The following is a 21,491-nucleotide window of genomic DNA, read 5'->3' as shown; positions in this document are numbered from 1 at the left end:
GTCACCATGGAACCCATTTTTGAGGGTGCAGCTATTGGTAGCTTCCCCATGCTCTAGTGGGTGGCTGTACATCTGGCAATACTGAGTGGACTCAGTGGGCATTTGAAAACCACACAGAAGAAAAAAGTGAATATAGGGATTATAGGTAAGCAATTAGAGGGGAGGGTGGGGTGAGGCCTATCAGAGCACATTATATGCATGTATGAAAGATTCAAACAACAAAAAAGCAAAAACAGCTTTAAAAGGGAGACAAGTTGGGAGGGAGAATGTTGTAGGGGCTTGGGAGGAGATGGAGGGGTGGAAAAGGTGATAAATAAGACCATATTTCATTACATCTATGTATGGCATTCTCAAGAACAAAGATGTTTAAGAAAAATAAAGAGATTTGTTTAGAGGAGAAAGAAAAGACAAGTCCAAGTCTCCTACCATAGTGCTGTGCTGCTATGTGTGGCTGTCAACAGGGAGCTCGGCCATGCATACTCAGTCTTTACCAGTGATCCCTCGGTCTCATTACTGCATTGTATGTTAATGGATCCACCCTGTGTGCCCTGGTGTCTCCTGGATTTTCCCTCCTCCATGAAAAGGCATGCTTTGGTTCTTTAGATATCCTGCCCACTTTTAAGTTGGGTTGTTTGTTTTCTTACTGCAGCTCTGTGTATTTTGAATACAAAATCTCTCAGATATATATATTTGGCAAACTGTTTTCAGGCAGAGTGTAGCTTGTCTCTCAATTCTCTCAAGGATGCCCTCCAGGGAACAGAAGTTTCTAATTTTTATAATGTTCAGCTTGCCCATTTTTTTATATCATGGTACTTGATTTTTTGATGCTGAATATAGAAATTTATTGTCAAGCCCAAGGTCCCTAGAGCTTTATCTGATTGCCTTTTAGATATATTGTCATTTTGTATTTAGGTCTGTGATCCATTATAAGAGAAATTGCATGTGTCTATGCGTGCGTGCGTGCGTGCGTGCGTGCGTGCGTGCGTGCGTGCGTGTGTGTGTGTGTGTGTGTGTGTGTATGTATGTGTATGTGTGTAAGATGTCCTACTTTGGTTTCTCTTGCTGTGATAAACACCATGACTTCGAGGAACTTTGAGAAAGGAAGATTTATGTTTCATCTCACTGGTTACAGCCTGTTGTTGAGGAATATCAGGGCAGAAAAGTGAAGCAGAAACTCTGGAGAGCAACCACTTACTGGCTCATCCAAGCCAGCTTTCTTATACAGGCAAGTTTCAACTGCCTACGGATAGAACCACCCACAGTGGACTGGGACTCCTACATCAATTATCAACCAAGAAAATGTCTTTTAGTTTTGTCCACAAGCCAATCTGTTCTGGGCAATTCTTCAGTTGAGATTCCCTCTTCCCAGCTAACTATAGCTGTTATCAAGTTGACAAATGTGATGTGTCCAGGCTCACTTTTTTTTTCTGCTGCCAAATGACTCCTGTTTGTTTCAGTAGCACTTGTTGGAAAAGGATGTCCTTTCCCCCACTGAACTGTCCTGAGACAGTTCATCGGTTCACATCGGTTTATGTGTTCTCTGTTGTGACCTAGTAGCCTATGTCTGTACACTGGATCACCATGGCTTTTTATTAAGGTTTGAGTTTGGGAGAGAACCAACTCTTCCTATCTTGAAGCATTGTTTTTGGCTGTTCTATAACTTTTGCCTTCCTGAACGCAAGTTCAGAATTAGTTTGACACTGGGTACAAAATAGCTTGCTGGGATTTTGCCTGGGTTTACATTGAACTGATAGATTGATTGGGAAGAATTGACATCTTACATATGTTAAGTGGTCTGATTCTTGAACAAGGCATATTTTTATTAGTTACTTTTTGTCCCTCAGATGAAATTCCATGACCAAAGCTGGTTTACAGAAGGAAGGGTTTATTTTGGCTTAAAGTTCCAGAGGGAGGAGTTGGTAAAGAAGGCAAGGCAACAGGCACTGGAGCAGGCAGCTGCTTGATCACATGTCATCATTATAAGAGGCTGAGATAGCCAACTCAAAGTGGTGTGAAGTTATAAACCCTCCAAGCCCACCCTTAGTGGTGCACATCCTCCAGCAAAGCCCCATCTCCTAATAGTTCCACCTATCCAAACAGTGCCACCAACTTGGGACCAAGTGTTCAAACACATGAGCTGTAGAGGATGTTTAACATTGAAGCTACAATACTCTATTTTAGTTAGAAATGCTTCAATGTCTTCCATCAGAGTTTTGTCATTTTCTATATACAGATCCCATACATATTTTATTAGAGTTGAATGTAGTTGATATTTTGGGTACTGTTTTTTTTAATGTCCAATTTCATTTGTTCATTATTGGTAGCTTGGACAGTGACTAACAGGTGTACTAATCTTGTATCTTGCAACCTTGCTGAATTTGCTGATTAATTCCAGGAATGGTTGATTTCTTTGGCCTTCAGTTCTTTGGAGCTTTCTGTGTGAACAACCCTGCCAGATGTGTCATGTATGTCCTGAACTCTTTAATCCCCTGGGCATCCTGGCCTTTTCCACTGGAAATCTGGGCTTTCTCTAGTTGATTTGTGTGGTGGTATAATGCAGACCAGTTTCTCATGTAGCTTTTCTGATTTTGGAAGGTCCTGCTCTGACCAATGGAGGCCTGAACCTGCACAGCCCCGTGAAGAGGAAGCTGGAGACAGAGAAGGACTATGTCTTTGACAAGAGGCTCAGGTACAGCGTCCGCCAGAATGAAAGCAACTGTAGGTTCCGTGACATCGTCGTGCGGAAGGAAGAGGGCTTCACGCACATTCTTCTGTCCAGCCAGACTTCAGATAACAATGCATTGACACCTGAGGTAAAGAGCTTTGGGGGAGACAGGTGATTTCAGACCCCCTTCCCCTGGCCTTGTATCGCCCTGTACTCTCTTGTCCATAATATCTACAGAAGCTTGGAGAGTTAGCTCACATCTGGGTGTGGGTGCTCTCTAGAGCAGTGGTTCTCATCCCCTGTGCTGTGAGCCTTTAATACAGTTCCTCATGCTGTGGTGATCCTCAACCATAGATTATTTTCACTGATACTTCATAATTTTGCTACTGTAATGAATCATAAGGTAAATCTCTGAGTTTTCCAATGGTCTTAGGCAACTCCTGTGAAAGGGTCATTCATCCCCCATAGGGATCTCAACCCATAGGTTGAGAACCATTGCTCTAGAGCAACCACTCTTCCAGGCTGCCATTGATAGGATGGCCTGGCATCCCCTGGTGCATCTGGCACCCTCTGGAATGCCCATGAAGTGGTGGTGGTGGTGGTGGTGGTGGTGGTGGTGGTGGTGGTGGTGGTGGTGCCATGTCCTTGAACTTGTGACTGCTTGTCTTCTATGATTTACATAGCCAGTGGCTCTTTTATGGGGTTATGGGTGTGACAGCCCAGAATGATTGACAGATTGTGCGAGTAGAGCTGACAGGTGCCTTTAGGGTTTATGAAGCAGTTGATTGCTGTTGCCCCTCCTCTAAGCATGGAGTTTGGGGGGACCAGCGTCACCTACTTTTAGCAGAAGCACCCAGGGTTTCTCTGTAGGATATAGAATGTGGGCTTCCCTGATGGGCAGCTCCTCACAGGCACATACACCTGGAACCCATGTGACTTTAAGCTCGTTATGACACATCCACATGAGGCTGATTCTTCCTGCATTTTTTTCTATTTCACTGCCTTTTAAAGGCTTTTCAAAAGGCACATTATTTTCCTTCCATAAACTGAATCAAGGTGACACCTCTCAGTTCATTCTGCCTCTGTGGAACAGCTTTGTGTGGTAATGGATGCCCACACATCCCAAATGCCACACAGTTCTCCACTGATCTGAGGTGCCTGGGGGCCCTACCTACCTAGCCATGGGCTTGGCTTATGATGGCCTGCATCCCTGATCCACAACAGTCAGTTACAAGAATGAGTTATGGATCCATAACTCAAGTGAAACAAGTGAAAAATCCATTCGTGACTAGAGGCATTGATTCAGCTCTGATCCACTGATTTCAGTGGCCTCACAAGTCTGGTGATCTGGCACCCGGGATATGGTAGTCCCTAAAGAAAGATCCCACTAAACCCAAGAGGTGGGGTTGGAAGAGGAACGTAGATTTGGGAATCTAGCAACCTGGGTTCCAATCCCACTCCCACTTCTGTTGCCATATCTGTCATCAGGGGAAATTACTCTGCCTGTGCCCCACCTGTTTACAGAAAAGGCACTGTGTCTTCCTTATGCGATTAGAGACAGCACATAGTGGTGCTCAGGAGCAGCTGGTACCCAGGGCTGGCTATGTAGGCTCTTGCTGTTGCTAAGGTAAAACCAAGGCTTCTTAGTGTCACCAGCAAGCCCACCTTGCTTGTTAGTGAACAGACTGGAAGGGACCCTTTCATGGCGACAATTGAATTTCTTCTCCTGGCTGTACAAGTGTCATTGGGTGGGTTGACAAGTGAAAAATCCATTCGTGACTAGAGGCATTGATTCAGCTCTGAGATCAGAAGGTGTGTGGTGATATTCTTGTCAGCACAGAAGTAGGAACAAGGCCCTCTGGAATGAGCCGGCAAGCAAGGCTTCACAATTCAAAGCTTGTCCACTTTCCTGCTCAGAGAGGGGCCCAGTACCTGATTCCAGCCTCTGATTCTTCCAATGCTCATGGCCTCAGACAGTACCACAACTCTCACCCACAGTGTTTGAGGCTCCCTTTCTGTGGTCCCGACAAAACACTTAAACCAAAAACAATTTAGTAGGAGAAAAAGGTTTGTTTCATCTTACACTTCCATGTCCATCACTGAGAGAAATCAGGGCTGGAACTCAAGGCAGGATCCAGAAAGCAGAAACCATGGGTGAAAGCTGCTTTCTACCTTGCTCTCTGGCTCGTGTTTGGCTCTCTTTTTTATACAACCAGAACCACTTACCTTAGGAATGGTGCCGTCCATAGTGGGCTGTGCCCTCCTATACCATAACAGTTCCCACAAGACACAGCCACAGCTGATGTAGACAATTCATCAATTGAGCATCTCCTCTCAGATGACTCTATGCTGGGCCAAGTTGACAACTGAAGCTAACAGGGAGACATGGGAACAGGCCAGCCATGCAAATATGTCTACCCTGCCCTGTTTGCCATATCTGGCCATTCAGACTTCCTTCAAAGCCCATCCTTCATTCTGCCTTCTGTGCATCTGTCTGTCTCACATTGACTTTCTTCTAGTTTATCTCTAAGTTTTTCTTTCTGAATACACTTTTCCTCTGGTTGAAGTCCATGCCTTTGTAGTTATATTCTTTGAGAGTCTTAGAGTTATAAACTCTCAAGTGCTAAAGTACTCAGGTTTTACCCCTTTGAATGACCAGTTAGATTGGTGGACAATTGGTCCTATAGATGTTTCTCTCAGCACATTGAATACTATATTCTATTACCTTCCTCTAGTGTTTGTTAGTGTCCTTTAGAACTGCCCTCTGGTCAAAGGTTCACCTTTGAGGTAAGCTTTCTTTTGCCCCTGGATACTTAAAGGTTTATCTTTGCTTTATCTTGGCTTTTTATGGTGTCAAGAATTCAGGTGTGTATTAGCAGACTTAAACCATTTCCCCCAAGATGCTGCTGTCCTAATCCAGAGCCTAAGATGATGATAGGTTACATGCCTGGGCATTGAAGTTTGCAGAGGAAAGAAAGTTGCTCCTTAACTGACTTTGAGATGAAGAGATTATTTTGGAGGGAAGGTTCTCCATGGTCTCAGTGTCATCACAGGATCCTTAGTGCAGAAGAGGAAGACAGAAGAATGAGTGTCAGAGAGAGGCAGGGAGAGCAGTGAGTAGATTCCGCTGGCCATTGCTAGCTTGGAAGGTGGAGAGTAGGGCCAGGAGCTAGGGAACATGCAGGAAATGGGTCAGAGTACAGTCCACCTACATACATACTCAGCCTCTGTGTTAGACGTGGCTCTGCCTGTTCTCTGTGACGTTTGAAGGTGGCTCCTTCAGCACCTGTTTTAACCTTCGTGGCTTACACTTGCTGTTACCCTCTTACTTGTTTTTTCTGTTCCTCTGATCTGGGGTCAGGGAGACTTCTTCAGATCTTCCAGTTTGCTCATTCTCCCTCTAGCTGTTCAGTCCAATGTTAACCTAGGCAGCAACTCACGATTTTGTTGTCCGTGTGATGTTTTCTTCCCTTACACCCTTTCATTTCATTCTCTGTTAGTTGTCATTTTTTACCTGCCCCCTTTGCCCTTGTTTGACTATTTTAAACATATTTTAAACTGTTATAATCTCTTAGGTCAATGTTACTTGAAGTTGTGTCCCTCCCATGTGTATGTCAGTTCATATTTCTCAAATGCCTTGTCTTTTTGTTGTGAACTCATCTGCAGAGGGGATTATTTTCCTGTGCAGTCCTCATGTGGCTGAGGTTTCAATCTCTCTCAAAAGCACTTCTGTGCTCATTTTTATGAAATGCTCCAGGGATATCACTAGCTTGTATCCAATTTCCATATCAACCAATGCATTAATTTTTAAAAGATACTGCTTTTTATTTACACACACACACACACACACACACACACACACACACACACACATATCTAGGTGTGGTTTTGTGCACATGAGTGCAGTATCCTCAGAAGCCATACTCCTGGAGCTGGGTTTTAAGCAGTTGTGAGCCTCTTGACACAGCCCAGGAACACCACTTGGGTGCTTTGCAGGAACAGTGTGCCAGTTTAACTACTGAGCCATCTCTACAGCACCACCTCCTTTTTTTAATTTGAAGATTTCTCTTTCATGTGGTATTACACCTCAGAACTTCCTGTTGGGGTTTTAAGTTCTCATGGGAGATTTTACCTAAAGAAGAAGTTCAAGCAGCTTGTTCTGACGATGATGTGGGAAGGCTGAAGAAGGGCTAGACTAGTTAGCATTAGATTACAATGTAAGTTTCCTGACCGGGCAGCCTGCATTTTACATCCTGGCCACACTGCTGTGGGGTCATCCTGAATGCCCATGCTCCCAGGAAAAATTGTGTAGGCAGCATGGGCCGTACTCACGACAGGGATGTGACTGGAACAAGTCAGAGTGTGGAGGCCACAGGTGTGGTCTCATCTAGTGCCTATCTTTGAGGTCCTGTAGGCTGCTTCTGTTTCTGTGTCCAGTGTTTGTGGCATGTGTGTGACAGGACATCGACTGCAGCCCCTAGTTCTGTGACGACCTCAGTAGCCTGGGAAATGGGGGGGGGTCTGCTTTCTACTGCACACTGAAAAGCTTCCCAGCTGCCCCTCAGCCAAATGACTGTTTCACCAGAGGTTTTAGATGTCAGAGCCAAAGTGCTTCAAGACAGTCTTGCCTTCAGTGAGGCTTCTAAGCATGGAAACAGAGGATTCCTTTAAGGTTGGAGGCAAAAGCTGTGAGAGTTACCAACTTGCAGCAGGTCACTTTTGAATGTCTGTTCCAGGCAATGTGGTAGTCTCAAGAATACAGCAGGGGCTAAGAAAGACAACATTCTGATCATTGTTCAAATCATAGTCTAGCTGGGGCAAACAAGTGAAATTTCCCCTGTGGTTGCATGAAGAGGAGAACAAGATGTTCTTAATCCAGAACTTACTGTCCCTCCCTGGATGTGTGGCCTGGAAAGAATTCTAGATGTTAAGACCAGCAAATCCCCAATCTTGTGGACAATACATGGCAGACCATGAGCTTGGCCATATTGCAATACTAAAACTTGCTAACCATTGGCCACCTATAACCCCTTCAAGGATCTAGGGAGATAAAAAAAGAAAAAAAATTAACTGAACTATCTAGAGGCTTATGTAGCTCACCAACGCTGTACACAGGACAATTTCCCCACACTTTGTAAGGGCTTCAGCCGCAAATACCAGAAGTGGGTCTGAAGAGGTTCATAAAGACTGACCAAGTCCACGCCAGGCTCCCAGGTCTGGACCAGTGACCTCAGGACCTCCAAGTTGATCCTTGTGCTAGCATTGTGGGTGGTGTTGCAAGGCTTTTGTTCTGTCAAGATTTTTCTCCTGGGTCTGGCTTGTGCTCTCAGACATTCAGAGCTCTGCACACTCACCTCTGCCTGCAGATCATGAAGGAAGTGCGTCGAGCACTGTGCAATGCGGCCACGGATGACAGCAAGCTGCTGCTGCTCAGTGCAGTGGGCAGTGTGTTCTGCAGTGGCCTGGACTATTCCTACCTGATCGGCCGGCTGTCCAATGACCGGAGAAAGGAAAGCACTCGGATCGCAGAAGCCATCAGGTGAGTCCAGCTTCTCTTTGAATCAATGCTTTGGGAGCCTGCCAACGATGACCAAATTTAGCAAATGAAAGTACAGGCTGCTCAGTTAAACTTAAATTTCAAACAATGTGGGATTTTATTTTTAGTGTAAGTATATCCCTGGCAACATTTAGGACAGCAGGACATACCTACATCTTAAAATTATTTTTGATTTATCTGAAATTTGATTCTTTTTCAATGCCATGGATCAGACCCAGGGCCATGCACAAGCTAGGCAAATGCTCTGTCACTCAGCTCCATTTACGTTTTTGAACTGTGGACCTAAGCTGGGCAGCCTGCATTTTGTCTATTGCCCCAGTGGCAGGCATGCTTTGTTCTCTGGGCTGCATTCCACTCCCCACTCCCACCCACTTTTTTGTTTGTTTGTTTGTTTGTTTTCACATTAAGGCCTGCATTGGCAGTGCCTGTGGTGCTTTTTGCTCCTGCCTTCCGTCTAGTGGCAGGGTCTTTGGTTGTGTACATATTCCTGTGTTCTGTACTTGATGTCACTCAAGTATAGGAAGACAGGGGAGAACTTGGGGCTGTTGTGCATTGGTAGACATTATGATTGGAAATATTGCCGCCTCTCTAAGTCTGTGGGGGTCTTGATGGTGACACACAGCGACAACCATTAGTAGCCCTTTCAGGACACAGGATGATTATCTCCCCATTTATGTGTATGTTGTTTATTTTATGTGTGTGTACATGTGAATGTGTGTGTAGCTGCATGTGTATATATGTGGATACATGTGCCTACATGTGGAGGCCAGAGATCAAGCTCAGATGTTATACACCACGTGATGTCAACCTTGTTGTTTAAGACAGGGTCTCTCACTAGCCTGGGGTGCTTGCCACGCAGGCTAAGCTGGCTGGCCAGTGAGCCCCGGGGTACTAGTCACCACCTCCCCAGCTCTTGGATTACAAGTGCATGCCATCAAGCTCTACTTTGCCACAAGGGTTCTGAGGATCAAGCTCAGGTCCTTGGGCATGCTTGCAAAGCTAGCACTTTACCTACTGAGCTGTATGCTTAGATCCTCCCAATTATTTATAACAAAAGCAAATGAACAAACTCTTCAGCCAGGTCACTCAGCTGCTTGAGAGCAGTGGTCACTCAGTGATCCACTCCAGGAAAGAGTTACTTGCTGTTGTGCCTTGCTCAAGGAAACAGAGAATCCACAGCTGAGATACGGTCCTTGGTCCCAAGACCAGGAACATTTACTCCATGTAGGGTCTTGGACCTCAGGCTGCACACTGGGGATGCTTCAGGGCCTCCAGTCTCACTGTCCCATGGTTGACTCACAGCAGAGGAGGATTCCCATGTCGTCACCAGGCACTTGGGAGGATGCAAGGGGTAACATGAAGATATTGCCTTGTGTGAATTCCAGGTCCAACTTTGAGTGAAGTGTTGCTCAGGAATGCCTGTGTGCTTCCCCGTGCAGAATGCTCCCCAGGAAGGGATTATGAAGCCTAGACCCAGCTCCTGAAAAGGAATTGAGGTGTTAATGTCACTCCCATTTCCAGGGTGCAGCCAAGCCCTGGTAGGCTATCTCTTGGGCACACATAGGAACGGTGCTCCATTTCCTTCATGCAGATGTCAGATGAGAGGATAGCAGATGTGGGGAGGGCTCAGGGTGCTCATCAGCCTCTATCAGGACCACCCTGAGGGACAGGCAGCCTCACCTGTGCTGTATAGGTGAAACGATGGCATGTGCAGCATGGTATCCAAGAAGAGTAACACCTACCTCTGCATTGGCTAGTGGTAGATTCATCTTGAAGATGGGAGTCGTCGTCTACATTCAGTTCTAGGCTCTCTGGTGGGTTGCTAGGATGGAAGGTGCCCATATATAACCCCATGCAGGCTACTCATGGGACACATTAAGTACTTAGAATACATGTAAAAAATGCTACCTTTGTGGGCTAGAGAGGTAGCTCCATTGGTAAAGTGCTTGCCGTGCACTCAGAATTTATATTTAAAAAAAAAAATAAAACAGGGTGTGAGGCCTGGAGAGATGGCTCAGAGGTTAAGAGCACTGACCACTCTTCCAAAGGTCCTGAGTTCAATTCCTAGCACTCACATGGCAGCTTAAAAATGCCTATAACTACCTCCAGGGAATCCAACACCATCACACAGGCATACATCAAGCAAAATACCAATGCACATAAAATACAAATAAATATATCATTAAAAAACAAGGTGTGATGATGTTTGTATACTTGGGGTGAGAGCAGGGCAGAGAATGATCGATCCCTAGAGCTTGCTAGTTAGTTAGCTTAGCTTACTTGGTGAATTCCAGGCCAGTGTGTCTGTAGAGTAGACTTCTGAAGATCCCTGTGGGCCTTAAATGACAGTTGCCATGTATGTCTGGTGTTCATGGAATGCTTGACGGGGCTCTGGCTGTCCTGACTCTCGTTAAAGGGAATGGGCACCTGGGTCTCAAGGTGTCCCCAGTGGCAGCATTTTGCTTGAGTCTTCTCTAGACTAGGAGAATGGACCCCAGACCACCATGAATCAGATGAGAGCTACATGTGGAAACATAGGCCTGATCACAGCAGTCTGATCCACTATTTCTCATGTGCTGGGCATGTGCTAATCATGTATAATTCTCATTTAGCTCTATGGGTGCCTGGCATTGGTCTTCCCACTTTATAGAGGGGAAATTCTGACCATTATTGAGGGGCAGTGTTGAGATTTGACCTCAAGACTGTCTCCTTTGGTGTTCCATGCACATCAGGCATCCCATATCAGGCTGCAGACACAGGGCTTGGGCTGAGCACAGGGATCTGCAAAGGGCCAGAGTCAGTCTGGGGTCTTGGACGCTGAAGAAAATAGAAAGCAGTCCTTTAAGCCCAGCCCTGCCACTGAAGTGGGATCAGATATCTGAGCATTGTGTCTGTAATGCAATATCCTGTTTGCTGTTTGGCTTCTGCATCCTTGGGGCCCTGCAATAGAGATCTTATGCCTGAGGTGAGAGAAAAAGGATGGGAGGATCCCATACGGCACATTTACAGCAGTGAAATGAAATGGAAGCAGCTGGTGGTGGAAGGACAGGGCTGTGTGTGATTCAAACCCATTACTTTCTCCGGGGTCCCTACTAGCCTTGCACAGAGCAAAAGTCTCTGGGTCCTCAAATGGAAACCTCTGGAAGGGGTGAGGGCTTCAGTAGGTTCCTGAACTGTCATCATGTAAGGTATGAGAGCATCGGCAATGCCTACCAAGGAGTAGTATGGAGTATGAAGGCTAATTTAATAGGCATGGGCTTTATGTAGCTGAGAGCATCTAACAGATATGTGGCAGTATATCAGAAGGGCTGTGCTGATGTCCTCATTATCCTCAGAGGGAGTCTGTACCCAGAGGAAGATGTAGCATGAGGAGTCTGAAGTCTTCCCATGTCTCAGATCCTAGATTTTGGAATTGTACAAAAGTTCTTAGAAATTGGAGGTCTAATAAAAATTACCCAGCCCTTAGCTTCCCTAGACTGTCCATGAAAGTCCCATATCCCTAATAGACTCAGGTTGCATGTGCAGAAGAAATAAGCCAGTGATCTAATCTAAAACCCAACTGTGAGTGTAGGAAGGTAATCCAGGAGGATGACCACTGCAAACCCAGTCATCAGAAGGTGGTAGAACTGGGGCTTTTCTCTCTTAAGCGGGGCTAAAAGTGAACACAGTAAGTCTCTCGTGTCAGAAAGTGTTATATACAATCTTAGGTCAAAGCTGAGAGCTCCCTAATGACTTACACAGATACTAAGGTGTCCCCACCTTAGCAGAATATAAAACAATGCTTCTTACAATAGAATTGGGTTCCAACTTATCACTGTTGCACTCACATCTTTTGATAAGTGTTAGGAAGGGAATTATTGTCAACAGAAGATATTGACTCAGCTCCATGGATGTGTTAGTTGACCATTAGCTGATATAACAAATAATCTCTCATTATATAATGGCTCAGCAGGGCATAAATTTACTTCTTGTACATAGAAAAGTAAACAACATTGCTATCCATTCTATGACTGTTCTCCAAATAGTGTCTCAAGAATCCAGACCCTTCCATTCTGTGGCTCCACTGGTGTCCCTGCCTGTCATGTTCTCCTAGATAGCCAGGCATGGAGATTTTCATGGTGGGAACTGTGTTCACTTGGAAGCGGTATATGTGGTCTACCCTCATGGCCAGTCCTTGGTGACGTGGCCACAGCCAGCCACAAAGATGACTGAGAAATGTCATCTATTATGAGATCAGGAAGAAATGGGGACAGAGGCAGTCTTTGTACCCCTTCTGGGAGACAGTGTATTTCTTCAATGTCTGTTCATGGGTTCTAATCTCAACATTGATAGAAGTATCTCATTCAGGTCTGTGAGTGTCCTTGTGGGCTAAAGGGGTAGAAAGATTCAAAAAAGCAAGTAAACTATCAATAGGGTAATTGCAAATTACTGTGGTGGCCTATGGACATGCATAGTAGGCAGGGTCAGGAATGGTAAGAGAGAAGCCCAGAGAGGCAAGCTAGGGCAGACCAAGGTCTTGTAATATTTTGGTAGTCCCCAGTTTTCCATCTAAGAATGATGAATGCTAGCTTAACTGTACATCTAGTAACTTCTCTCCATACCCACATGAATTTTAACATTTTATAGATGTTTGACAACAGCTAGAGGAAAGGTGAAGAGTATTCAAAGGCAAAATAAGTCATTTCTAGGGCCCTGAGAGATGGTTCAGCAAGGAGTGCTTTCAGCTCCCCCAGATTTGAGTCCAGTTCCCAACCCCCATGTGAGGCAGCTCATGATCATTTAACTATAGCTCCATGGGGTCTGACACCTGCATCTGGTCTTTGCTGGCACATGCACCCCCACCCCCTGCACATGCACAGACGAGCACACATACACATACACACACACACACACACACACACACACACACACACACACACACACACACACACACACACAAGAAGTCATTTTTTCTGGTGGCCCTGTTTGATAAGTTAAGACACGTACTATAACCTTGATGGATGCAGTATGTCAGGCAGTGTAAACTTTACCCTGTTCTTTAGCTTTGAGTCTAGAGGCTTCCTGATGGGAGCCCAGATCCTACCCCATCCTAACACTAGACTTTCATAAGCATTGTAGAACCAACCTTGATAACTGTGGCATACCTGCAGGTAATTCAGAACCAGACCATCCCAGAATCTAAAGAAATCTTAGGTGTCTACCATCTTAAGCTTGGATTCCATCTTCAGCATTACTCAAAGTGATCGTCAAGCTAAAAACAGAATTCCTCTAGTGAAGTTATTCCCCATAATCCATCACATCTTGGTCAGTGATGTTAGAACACTTGCTCTCCCTTTGAGATGTAATTGTCCTTGAGGGATACTTCTGAAGGACACCTCCCTTTTGGCTCTTGTTTAGAACTGTGACATTCTGCTTATCTCCCTTTAAGTATACAACCTTGTCAGTATCTAGGGTGTCCATAGAATTTACTGCCCAGGCCATGGTTTTTGAGAGTAGAGGGGCGGTATAGGGAACTGAGCGTATCAGGCACAGACTAGGACACCAGGGTGCTTAGCCATCATCCATCTCTGCTGAGAATCTGACAGCCTCATGGTTCTGCAGTAGGCTGTGAGCCTCTTGGCTGGCCTCCACTTGCCTCTGATGTCCGGGACTTGTGCTGCAGCACCCGGGAGAGTCAGGGGTATCCAGAGTCCAGCAAATGCAAGCCATGAGTTAAAAGAGGCTCTTCTCTTTTTCCAGAGACTTCGTGAAGGCCTTTATCCAGTTTAAGAAGCCTATCGTGGTAGCCATCAATGGACCAGCACTGGGCCTGGGAGCATCCATTCTACCCCTCTGTGACATCGTATGGGCCAGTGAGAAAGCCTGGTTTCAGACACCATATGCTACTATTCGCCTCACACCTGCTGGCTGTTCCTCCTACACCTTCCCCCAGATCCTGGGTGTGGCGCTGGTAAGCCTTCTGTTTCCTACATAAATCCTCAATCTGAGATGCATGTGCCTGGGTCTTGGCAGGACCCTTCTCCTGGGGGTTAGAAAATGGCAGTGGACTATGGGTGAAACCCAGGAATCCATTAGGCCTGAGGAATCTGCTCTGGTATCCTCTGCTGTCTCCAAATTGCTGTGACTGAAGCCAGGCTGATCTCAAGCCAGACCAATAGGTCTTCATGGTATTGATATCTGATGGAGTAGTTGAGCTGAGCTGACAATGATAATGCCTACTTATTATTTACCTACTGTGTGCCAGGGACCATGCGCACAGTGCCCCCTCTCTGCCTCACTCCACTCTGGTAAAGCTATGTCTTTGGGAGATCTGAGTGCTGTAACCAACAGCCACAATTCTCAGAGTCTGTGCAACAGCTTCCCTCTCCCTCTAGAACAGTCCAGCAAATGTGCAAGAGCTGTCAACACTGACTAGAGAGCCTCTGTCCATCAGATCTACATGCTTTCCAGTGATGCAGGGGGAATCACCCCAGAGAGTCTTCTAGCCAAGGCTCACTGAGCTTACCCTCTGTTCATTCACACATCACTGGCCAGGACACCATCATGTAGCCACACCTCCTTGTAAGAGAGACAGGAAGTACAGTTTAGCCATGCATCCATGCAAGAAGAGTGAAAGACTTTGAATGATGACAAAGCTGTCTCCACCCCTGTGAAAATGTAGATATTTCCATAATGTATGTAGAACAGTGAGAAGCAAAGGGATTGTCACATGACCAGGTTGGGCAGCTGGCAGTGCTGGTCCAGGGAAGCCATTGAGTCCACCATAGGTGGTAGCAGGACAAGTTCAGGCAGGACACACAGTAGTGTCAAGGAGACATAGAAAGCATTCACTGTTAAAGCCATACACAGCCCCATGAGGTGAACAGTTGTTATTACCAATGAACACATATGTCAGACCAAGGCTCTGATGAGTAAGGGAGCTGTCTAAAGTAGTGCAGTGGGCTATGGGGTTTGCTCTGTTGGTCAAGGGCTTGCCACACAAACATAAGGACCAGAGTTCAACTCCCAGAACCCACATAAAAAAGTCTAGGCATAGTGGCAGGTGCTTGTCATCTCAGCACAGGGAAGAGGGACATAAGTGGAGCCCTGTGGTTTGCTGGTCAAGCTAGCCTAGACTACCTGGTGAGTTCTAAGCCAATGTGAGACACCCATCTCAAAAACAAGGTAAATGGCACTTGAGGAATGACAGCTGAGGGTGAGACACCCATCTCAAAAACAAGGTAAATGGACTTGAGGAATGACAGCTGAGGTTATCCTCTGACCTCCAGACTTATACACTTATATGTACACACACACACACACACAACACACACACACACACACACACACACACACACACACACACACACACACACACACACACACACACACACACATAAAGCCACATGGTACAATGGTGGTCCTAGAGTTTGGATCCTCATGATTCACTGCAAAGTTTGTGCTTTCAGCCCAGCATGTCATAAAGCAGAACTACATTCCAGGTGCTGTTCCAGCCCCATCTCCATTAGTCCAGCCACAGCTGGGAGCCCAGAGTCATAGGCTATTGAATGCCTCTGGGATGGAGGAGAGCCTGTGAGGTTAAGTGACTTGTCCAGAGTCTGAATAGGGACCAAACATGTTGATATTTTCATAGCTCTAGCGCGTGTCATTTGTTCTTTTTGGTCTTTATTAGTGGTTCCCCAGCTTTGCCAGCTGCCTTGGGCTTCTAGATAACACTCACATTTCTTTTCAAAGTGAGCACTGAAAGAAAACTGTTGGAGGTGACTGGGAGACCCCCATGTATTCTGAGGCCTACATGCCGCACATCTCCCATGGTGTAGGTTCAGGCAAGTGCATTTCTATGTTCTCAGCCAGACACACTTTCCTCAGCTTCCTTTGAGGACATGGAAGATGGCAGTCCTGTTCCAGGTGAGTTCCTATTTCTAAGCCTGTCCTGGTTTAGGTATCACTTCTTGTAGGCTAACAGGTGGGATCTAGAAGCCATCTGGACTCAAGCACTGTAGGATGTCTCAGGTGGCTCTCAGCCTTACGGGTTGTGGCACAAAGCTGGGAGGTGAACACTGTCCAATTGACATCAGTCACATGTTCCCACTCATGTCAGTTTCTCTCCAGACAGTTCCTGCTCATTTTTGTGGCCATAAACTTTAAATGTGTGGCCACATTTAAACTGTCTGGCCTTGTCTCTGCCTTCCCACCCTCAGTCTTTTATATGACTCTTAGAATAGGCTGAAGGCCATGTGTCCTCAGCTGAGCTCTGTGTGGTTCCTGGCCTTGTGAAGGAGAGTGAGAGAGACACACCAGGGTCCTGTAGTCCCCTTCAAGTACACACTTTGTCTCCAGTGACCTAAGCCATCTGCCAAGCACCCCACTTCTTAATGGTTCACCACTTCCCTCAAAGAGTCAAGCCAAGGGCAAATCCTTGAACATCCAGAGCTTTGGGGAACATTTAAACCCCTGAAGCACTGTGTATGACAGCCACCAATTTCAAAGCAGAGGGAAATTCTTTGAGGAGTGGGGTGCAGAGGCAGCCCAGCCAAGGAGGGTGTGTTCCATTCCTCTTAACTGCATAGTACTTGAGCCCCAAGCCACCAGATGATGTTTCTCTACCTTTGGGTCCCTAATGCTGTAGGTATGTTTAATTGACTTATTTTTTAAAAGCTTAATGGATCTTGTAAGAGTTTTACTCTCCCTCATTCCATCTCTTTCCCATCCCTGTCTCCATCCAGTTTTTCTAATTTCTCTTCTGAGAGGAGGAACTTGTCTCACTATCTTTGTTGGAAAGTGCTAACATGTAGGTAGATCACCCCCTCCTTCTTAGACCATTGCAGGGCCAGGCTATCAGCACCGAAGTGAGCCTCAAAGGTGTGCATACCCACCCAAGGATCGGCTACTGTCAGTTTCACAGAGCTTCAGAAAACCCATTGGCTTCTTTTGACAATTTAATGAAAGCTGTGACAGATGGGTGTATGCATTTCATACAGTGCATCTGACCCTAGGTTATGAATGCTGCCTCAGAGAGCAGAGACACTCATGCACAGCTGTTCCAGGTCTCCCTAAGGGACAAGGGCAGAGCTCTGTGCCCTCAGCTTTCCCCGCCTTTGTTCTTTCAGGCCAATGAAATGCTGTTCTGTGGGCGGAAACTCACTGCCCAGGAGGCATGCAGCCGCGGCCTTGTGTCTCAGGTCTTCTGGCCCACGACATTCAGCCAGGAAGTCATGCTGCGGGTGAAGGAGATGGCATCCTGCAGTGCTGTGGTAAGTCCCTATGTTGTTCATGTCCTGTCCTTATGTTAGTTATTTTGTGTGCCTACATGCAGGTGGAGTCCTGAGGTCAACTTGGAATCTCTTCCTAAGTCATCTCTACCTTATTTTCTTGAGACAAGATCTCTCATAAAACCCAGAGCTTGCCAGTTTAGCTCACCTGTTTGACCAGTGAGCTCCAAGAAATCCTCCTATTACCACATCTCCACCATTAGGATTTTAAGTATGTACCACTATACCCAGAATTTTACGTGGGTTCTGGGGGGGATCAAACTCAGGCCCTCATGCTTATGTGACAACTGAGCCATCCCCCAGAGGACCTGCAGAGTCAGTGAGAGGTTTTCTGCAGTGTTGGATAAACTGTCTCTTGGCACCGAAAGCCCAGCTTATTAGAGGAAAATGCCGGGATATTGCATATTCTCATCCACACCCAATTGGAAAAGGCTCATGGGAGAGATTTGTAATTGAGCGGCAAGCATTGGGTTGAGAGAAAGCCCTGAGCACTCACAGAAACACCAAGCTAAATCTTCCAAAGAAAGGGAGAGCCCAGGGCAGTACAGGTCAAGGGATGAAAGCAGCCCAGGGTAAGAGACCAGAGAACACTGCCACTGTGTTTTATTTCTGTCCAGCCTAGTGCTCATCACATCTAAACATCACTCTGTGGCTGCAGAGGTGCAGTAAAGAAGGGATGAGCCAGGCCTCCACAGAGGTGCCAGGTTTAATTAAATGTTGATTTTGATTTCATGACAGAGACTCTGAGGGTAAAAGGGGATTCAAGCCTCAGGGCCAGTTCCCCAGTGAGACATGACACTGAAGGATAAGGTCCTATACTCTTGTCCTTAAGAAACAGAGTGCTGGGCTGGTTCTGTGGGCCATACCCCTGCATTGCATGCCTTCTCCCTCCACAAGTATCCCACCTACATGTCCAGATTCTGTGGGCATGGGCATCCACTCAACCTCTTCTCATCAGCCATTTACTAGATACCTACTGTGTGTGTGCACCCTAACAGTAGTGCAGCTCACCCTGTAATGATGGTCTCCATATTGGAATATGGACCTTGTACCTTACAGATTTTATGCAGATTCTCTTTGAACTAATGACTGGGATTATTCACAGTGATCCTTGGATTGGGTGTTCAATACAAATAACTCCATTCATGGCATGGGATGAGTTCAAAACAGTGTTTTGCTAACTTTCTTGTGAAACTCATAGAAAAATAGCACCAAGAGGCTATGGACACAGCTCTATGGGTAAAGTGCTTGCTGTGCAAGCATGGAGACCTGTAGTTGATACTCCAGAAACTGTGTATATATGTACTGTCTGTATATGTAGTATATGTATGTATATACAGATGCACCAGTGCTGAGGAGGCAAAGATAGGCAGATTCATGAGCTCACCAGCTAACCACTCTACCCAATCTGCAAGCACTAGATTCAGTGAGAGACCCTGTCTCATAGAATAAATGAAGAACAGTTGAAGATGTTGATCTTAGGCCTTCATATATATGCACACCATACCACATACCACACACACACACACACACACACACACACACACACACACACACACACACACACACACACACGGGGAGGGGGGGTACTGATTATATCACTTTTGGATAAAAGGCAAGGCTCCTTTGGCCTGAGACCATGCCTTTCTCCCCAAGTCATCCCATGGATAGAGGGCTCAACACCTTGACCACTTGGAAGCCATTCAGGACAGTGCTAATAAACAAACTAGATAACCTGGGCTCAAGATGAATCCTCCCCCTGGCTGTGGACACTGCAAGGGTATAAAGACAGAACTCAGCCTAATGCTGACTAACCTAACTTGTGGGTATCTTTCCAGGTTTTAGAAGAGTCCAAATGCCTGGTCCGAAGTTTCCTGAAGTCAGTGCTGGAAGATGTGAATGAGAAAGAATGCCTCATGTTGAAGCAGCTCTGGAGCTCATCCAAAGGCCTGGACTCCCTGTTCAGCTACCTACAGGACAAAATCTATGAAGTCTGAAGGGCCCCAGCTCCTGAGCCCCATTGCTCAAGGGTACCTGACTTCCAGCTGGGCCCTGTGTTTCTACCATCAGAGCCCAGGGTCCACCATAGCCAAGAGTTTGTCAGGGTGTGTCTTTACACCTAGGGTTGTGTCCATTCCTCGTGTCCTTTGGTTGTTCCTCATTGGTTTGATTTTGTGCAAGGTGGGAAATGCAGTACCCTTGGCCTCCCCGTGTCCCCATCCCAGCCGGCCACAGAGATTCCCAGGGTTACACCTTCCGGGGCTCTTCCAGGCACTGCTGCCCTTTCCCCGCTAGCTCTAACACCATGGTCCAGAAGGGGAAGATCAACCTCCCCTATCCTTCTGACTCAGGCTGTGTCTACACAGTGCCTCCAACTTGGAGATGAGGCCATCATGGTTCTTGATTAAATGATCTGGGACCGGGGACAATCATCTTAGGGAATTCACAGACCAACAAGCACGTGGCTAGCACGCGACTATGTAGGCCTGTAGGCCCGGCTTCAGTCTCCTCTCCAATGTAACTTGGTGTGACTCTTAGGGCTTGGTCTTAAAACCCAACTGAGTGATTTACAAACCCAGATATTGTACATTTAGAAATGTTTTGTTAAATATATATTTTTTAAAAAAAATGTAAGTGGAAATTCTGATAATTTATGTGTATTATATGTAAAGCTAGTTTTGCAAAAACATGAATTACTAGGAAATTTTTTTCTTTATTCGGATTTATTTTATTTATTTATTTTTGTTTATATATTATGAAGTCTATTGTTCACACAGATCTTATTTTCATACTACCCTGGACCAAATACTATTCAAGGTTCATGCCGTTTGGTGCACTCTTGCAATGAGCCATGTGGAAAGTTCAGAGATGAGAATGGAAGGATTTTTGTGGGTTTAAAATGAGTAACGCTGTGACAGATCCTCTCTTACAGCATGATTCCAGTCCTCTAGTCTTGCTTTTGGACAAGTCATGATGGCATTTTTCTCTTTCACTCACTGTCATTAAGGAGAATAGAGGACTCTTGTCACCCCAAATGGTCTCAAAACAGGACCCACTCCTTAAATGTGTGGTGTTAAGAAAGTATGGGGGTGCAGTCCTGTTTCAGGATGAAACATTGCCTAGGGTGAGACATTCTTTTGCTCTGGGATAGATGAATGAATTTTGATTTCCAATAACTTTCCTCCCATATGGATGCCAATGTCTTGGTTGGCCTTCCGGGAGTGTTGGGAAAGAAAACTCAGTCTCTGGAGTTTCTATAGGGTCCAAACCATTTTGCTTCCAGAAGCCTGAACAATGAGTCTTTTTTTTTCTAGCTGGGAGAATACAAGGGAGCAGTATCTGGCATAGAGATCTCTTTGCCTCAATGGCCCTGGGATACCGGAGGCCTCCTGTAGCTCTGTTTGTGTGATCCAACTAAAGTGGCTGGGCCTGCACGGGAAGGAGGCGAGGAGTTTGGGTTTGAGTGGATAAAGGTACAGGAAATGGAAGGGACCCATTGTGCCTGGAGCCTCAAACTTATTTGAGATATGCACAGAGAAAATGAGATCATCAGGGTGCCTGGATAGTTCTAGATGTGTTCCAAGCTTGAGCTCTGTTCTTTCTCTCCATTTCCCACTGAGTTTCCCTTTCTTTGCCCTTCCTTGTAGACAATGGGATGTAGCACTGAGTTGGTCCAGCTTGTGGAGGGGAGGTGGCAACAAAGAGGGGAAGTTGGGTCTCTGCTTGCTCTTGAATGGGAATAGCTACCCCAGTCACAAGTGGAAGGAATGCGTGGCCTTGAGCTTTGAATGACACGGGTAGCTGAATGTATGAGAACTGGTGGTGTGGCCCTCTAAACAGTGGCTCCCACATGTACTTGGCCTTGTGGTCCTTAGGATGATCTTGCTAAGGATGAATTGGAGAATTTCACTTCTCCATTCTCTTACAGCCTGTGCCACCTTGGCTATGAGGAGCCTGTGGGTACAACCACCCTGACTGTGTTCAATCACAGGAAAAT

General features: G+C 46.0%; 1 protein-coding gene across 1 annotated transcript in view; it reads left to right on the top strand.

Moving 5' to 3' along the window:
- Positions 1 to 19,491, top strand: part of Cdyl2 (chromodomain Y like 2) — a 175,182-nt gene extending 155,691 nt beyond the window's left edge. The window contains exons 3-7 of the mRNA XM_035441700.1: positions 2,596 to 2,813; positions 8,032 to 8,204; positions 13,962 to 14,172; positions 17,333 to 17,476; positions 19,333 to 19,491. Of these exons, the coding sequence (XP_035297591.1) occupies positions 2,596 to 2,813; positions 8,032 to 8,204; positions 13,962 to 14,172; positions 17,333 to 17,476; positions 19,333 to 19,491 (905 nt within the window). The remainder of the gene's footprint in view (positions 1 to 2,595; positions 2,814 to 8,031; positions 8,205 to 13,961; positions 14,173 to 17,332; positions 17,477 to 19,332) is intronic.
- The last annotated feature ends 2,000 nt before the right edge of the window (positions 19,492 to 21,491 follow it).

The sequence above is a fragment of the Cricetulus griseus genome, chromosome 3 (genome assembly GCF_003668045.3).
Source record: "Cricetulus griseus strain 17A/GY chromosome 3, alternate assembly CriGri-PICRH-1.0, whole genome shotgun sequence".
Taxonomy (NCBI): domain Eukaryota; kingdom Metazoa; phylum Chordata; class Mammalia; order Rodentia; family Cricetidae; genus Cricetulus; species Cricetulus griseus.
This window is presented reverse-complemented; position numbering and strand designations above follow the sequence as displayed.